The following is a 5,000-nucleotide window of genomic DNA, read 5'->3' as shown; positions in this document are numbered from 1 at the left end:
GTGCCATCCGATCCATCTCGTTCGCGGGTCATGACGCTCGAGGCGATCCGTTACCGGGCCGGGTCTCTGCAGATTCTTAACCAGCTGCTCCTACCGCAGGAGACTGTGTTCGACGAGGTCCGCACAGTGCAGGACGGCTATGAAGCGATCAAGTCCATGAAGGTAAGAAATTTCACTCTCTGTCTTCTCCCTCGTTCGTTTCCTGTCCGATTCCACGCTCACTACGTGTCACCTCCCCGTGTGTGTGTTTCTAGTTAGCAGTGTTTCCACCACAGTGTGTGTAGCTATGCTGACTACGGGTGTCTTTGTGTCAGACAGGGTGGATATTCAGTGTGAGCTGTGCACCCTGTCCTCGGTTCTGTCACAGAGCATATCAGGGCGGTGTTGTGCGAAGGGCTCGTGGCCTGTGACAGGCTCTTTGTTGAAGTCCAGGGCCTGTGTGTTTTGACCGTCCCTGCTATTTCCACCGATTACTACTGTCCGCAGCGCCGTATTGCATGGAATAGAAGCCCCGGTGTGGACGCTCGGGGTTAGATCACACACACAGTGTGTCACTCGTTCGTTTTTACCGGCCCGGTTTCTCAATTTAACGTGATCCTAAGCGACAATGGATCCAAATATTTATTTACCGTTTAACGTTAACCCGTGCCACCGACAAAACCACCGTGCCAGGTATCCGCACCCACCCATGAAAACGCCCACCCCCTTCGCTCCCTTTATCTTGCTCTCACTGTAAAGATTGTCTATGCATTATTAATGACCGATTCCCGGGGTTTTGTTCGCTCCTGCAGTCGGTGCCTCTGCCGCTTGTTGACTCCTTTTATTAGTGTTTGGCGACGGCTTTTATCAGAGCGGTTCTGATGAGGAGAGGTGTTTTGTTGATCCTCAAATAGACTAGTTCTCTTATCTTTTTATTCTTCATAATAAACCTCCTTCCATTTGAAACAGACACCCTCTCTTCATCTCCCTCTTTGTCTCTCTCTCTCTCTCACACACACACACACACACTGAGATACTCTCCATCTGAGCATCAGTCCAACTTCAGACCTGTGATGGAACGTCTCTTAAACAGTATGACGTCGTCATGGTGATAGTAATGGTAATGTCTCTGGGGATGGATGTTACCAAGCTGCCGCTGATCTCACACACTGGTGACGTCACACACCACTACTCACTGTCCTGCTGTCTGTGTGTCCTGACTATCGCCCTGCTTTGTGTCGGCAGGTAGCCTAGTGGTTAGAGGGTTGGGCGTGTGTGTACAGTCCTGTCTGGTGTTGTCTGCATACGGTCCTGTCTGGTGTTGTCTGCATACGGTCCTGTCTGGTGTTGTCTGCATACGGTCCTGTCTGGTGTTGTCTGCATACGGTCCTGTCTGGTGTTGTCTGCATACGGTCCTGTCTGGTATTGTCTGCATACGGTCCTGTCTGGTATTGTCTGCATACGGTCCTGTCTGGTGTTGTCTGCATACGGTCCTGTCTGGTGTTGTCTGCATACGGTCCTGTCTGGTGTTGTCTGCATACGGTCCTGTCTGGTAGTGTCTGCATACGGTCCTGTCTGGTAGTGTGGGGGTTCCAGCAGGCGAGGAGAGATGGGAGGAGACAGGTGTATGATAAAGACCAATGAGAGAGTTCGATAGACACACAGGTCCTCCCTCTCTGGTTTCCCTGGAGGATTACAAGAAATGTTCAAAGGCTCAATTCCAATATGATGTCTGGTTCCCCCTCCATTCCTTCTCCATTCCTTCTCCCCCTCCATTCCTTCTCCCCCTCCATTCCTTCTCCCCCTCCATTCCTTCTCCATCCCCCTCCATTCCTTCTCCCCCTCCATTCCTTCTCCATTCCTTCTCCCCCTCCATTCCTTCTCCTCCTCCAGGTACGAGGGGCTCCTGCCATCGCCATCGTAGGCTGTCTGAGCCTGGCAGTGGAGCTGCGCGCAGGTGCCGGGGGCAACGACCCCGTGACCTTCATCCGGGAGTCTCTGTGTCACCTGACTTCTGCAAGACCCACGGCCGTCAATATGGGCCGGGCCGCCCGAGAACTGATGGAGTTTGCCGAGAACGAGAGCATGGAGAAAAACCCAGAACAACTCACAGAGAGGTATGGAGAGAGGGATGGGTGGAGATGGAGGGAGGGATGGATGTAGAGATGGAGAGAGGGATGGGTGGAGAGAGATGGAGGGAGGGAGGGATGGATGTAGAGATGGAGAGAGGGATGGATGTAGAGATGGAGAGAGAGGGTGGGATGAATGTAGAGAGAGAGGGATGGATGTAGGGAGAGAGCGAGGGGGAGACCCAGAGAGAGAGAGAGAGAGCGAGAGGGAGACCCAGAGAGCGAGAGGGAGACCCAGAGAGCGAGAGGGAGACCCAGAGAGCGAGAGGGAGACCCAGAGAGCGAGAGGGAGACCCAGAGCGAGAGAGGGAGACCCAGAGCGAGAGAGGGAGACCCAGAGCGAGAGAGGGAGACCCAGAGCGAGAGAGGGAGACCCAGAGCGAGAGAGGGAGACCCAGAGAGAGAGAGGGAAACCAGACAGTCAGAACATGAAAGTGGACTAAACTAAAGAGTAGATCAGAAGTTGAAAAGGGAAGACTGCTTTATGACAGACACACTCCCTCTCCTCTAATCCCCGCCCATTCTGCAGTGTGATTGGCTGGATCGAGGACATGCTGGAGCGGGATGTCAATGACAACAAGAAGATTGGTAACTACGGAGCTCAGCACATCCTGTCTGGTGTTCCCCGAGACTCTGTCACTATCTTAACTCACTGCAACACCGGGTCACTGGCCACGGCAGGATACGGCACCGCACTGGGTAAGACAGAGAGTCTCCGAGGTCTAGTACTAGACTATAACCAGTGTGTCTCTGTGCTCTAGTACCAGACTATAACCAGTGTGTCTGTGCTCTAGTACCAGACTATAACCAGTGTGTCTCTGTGCTCTAGTACTAGACTATAACCAGTGTCTCTGTGCTCTAGTACCAGACTATAACCAGTGTGTCTCTGTGCTCTAGTGCCAGACTATAACCAGTGTGTGTCTGTGCTCTAGTACTAGACTATAACCAGTGTGTCTCTGTGCTCTAGTACTAGACTATAACCAGTGTCTCTGTGCTCTAGTACCAGACTATAACCAGAGAGTCTCCGAGGTCTAGTACCAGACTATAACCAGAGAGTCTCCGAGGTCTAGTACCAGACTATAACCAGTGTGTCTCTGTGCTCTAGTACCAGACTATAACCAGGGTCTCTGCTCTAGTACCAGACTATAACCAGGGTCTCTGCTCTAGTACCAGACTATAACCAGGGTCTCTGCTCTAGTACCAGACTATAACCAGGGTCTCTGTGCTCTAGTACCAGACTATAACCAGGGTCTCTGTGCTCTAGTACTAGACTATAACCAGGGTCTCTGCTCTAGTACTAGACTATAACCAGTGTGTCTCTGTGCTCTTGTACCAGACTATAACCAGTGTGTCTCTGTGCTCTAGTACTAGACTATAACCAGTGTGTCTCTGTGCTCTAGTACCAGACTATAACCAGTGTGTATCTGTGCTCTAGTACTAGACTATAACCAGTGTGTCTCTGTGCTCTAGTACTAGACTATAACCAGTGTGTCTCTGTGCTCTAGTACTAGACTATAACCAGTGTGTATCTGTGCTCTAATACTAGACTATAACCAGTGTGTCTCTGTGCTCTAGTACTAGACTATAACCAGTGTGTATCTGTGCTCTAGTACTAGACTATAACCAGTGTGTATCTGTGCTCTAGTACCAGACTATAACCAGTGTGTCTCTGTGCTCTAGTACTAGACTATAACCAGTGTGTCTCTGTGCTCTAGTACCAGACTATAACCAGTGTCTCTGTGCTCTAGTACTAGACTATAACCAGTGTGTCTCTGTGCTCTAGTACCAGACTATAACCAGGGTCTCTGTGCTCTAGTACTAGACTATAACCAGTGTGTCTCTGTGCTCTAGTACCAGACTATAACCAGTGTGTCTGTGTGCTCTAGTACCAGACTATACCCAGTGTGTCTCTGTGCTCTAGTACTAGACTATAACCAGTGTCTCTGTGCTCTAGTACTAGACTATAACCAGGGTCTCTGCTCTAGTACCAGACTATAACCAGGGTCTCTGCTCTAGTACCAGACTATAACCAGGGTCTCTGCTCTAGTACCAGACTATAACCAGGGTCTCTGTGCTCTAGTACCAGACTATAACCAGGGTCTCTGTGCTCTAGTACTAGACTATAACCAGGGTCTCTGCTCTAGTACTAGACTATAACCAGTGTGTCTCTGTGCTCTAGTACTAGACTATAACCAGTGTGTCTCTGTGCTCTTGTACCAGACTATAACCAGTGTGTCTCTGTGCTCTAGTACTAGACTATAACCAGTGTGTCTCTGTGCTCTAGTACTAGACTATAACCAGTGTCTCTGTGCTCTAGTACTAGACTATAACCAGGGTCTCTGTGCTCTAGTACTAGACCATAACCAGGGTCTCTGTGCTCTAGTACTAGACTATAACCAGTGTGTCTCTGTGCTCTAGTACTAGACTATAACCAGTGTGTCTCTGTGCTCTAGTACTAGACTATAACCAGTGTGTCTCTGTGCTCTAGTACCAGACTATAACCAGTGTGTGTGTCTCTGTGCTCTAGTACTAGACTATAACCAGTGTGTCTCTGTGCTCTAGTACTAGACTATAACCAGTGTGTCTCTGTGCTCTAGTACCAGACTATAACCAGTGTGTGTGTCTCTGTGCTCTAGTACTAGACTATAACCAGTGTGTCTCTGTGCTCTAGTACCAGACTATAACCAGTGTGTCTCTGTGCTCTAGTACCAGACTATAACCAGTGTGTCTCTGTGCTCTAGTACCAGACTATAACCAGTGTGTCTCTGTGCTCTAGTACTAGACTATAACCAGTGTGTCTCTGTGCTCTAGTACCAGACTATAACCAGGGTCTCTGTGCTCTAGTACCAGACTATAACCAGTGTGTCTCTGTGCTCTAGTACCAGACTATAA

At 49.7% G+C, this 5,000-nt stretch overlaps 1 protein-coding gene across 2 annotated transcripts in view; it reads left to right on the top strand.

Annotated features, from left to right (window-relative positions):
• LOC139424306 (methylthioribose-1-phosphate isomerase-like) overlaps positions 1–5,000 on the top strand; it is a 16,625-nt gene that overhangs the window by 156 nt on the left and 11,469 nt on the right. For both annotated transcript variants that reach the window (XR_011635920.1, XM_071176009.1), the window contains exons 1-3: positions 1–162; positions 1,873–2,096; positions 2,638–2,807. The exon at positions 1–162 is cut by the window's left edge and continues 156 nt beyond it. Coding sequence is in view for 1 of the 2 variants with exons in the window: in XM_071176009.1 (XP_071032110.1) it covers positions 31–162; positions 1,873–2,096; positions 2,638–2,807 (526 nt within the window). In the remaining variant the exon portion in view is untranslated. The remainder of the gene's footprint in view (positions 163–1,872; positions 2,097–2,637; positions 2,808–5,000) is intronic.

This window comes from Oncorhynchus clarkii, chromosome 13 (genome assembly GCF_045791955.1).
Source record: "Oncorhynchus clarkii lewisi isolate Uvic-CL-2024 chromosome 13, UVic_Ocla_1.0, whole genome shotgun sequence".
Lineage (NCBI taxonomy): Eukaryota > Metazoa > Chordata > Actinopteri > Salmoniformes > Salmonidae > Oncorhynchus > Oncorhynchus clarkii.
The sequence above is the reverse complement of the archived record's forward strand: the minus strand, read 5'-3'. Positions and strand labels throughout refer to the sequence as shown.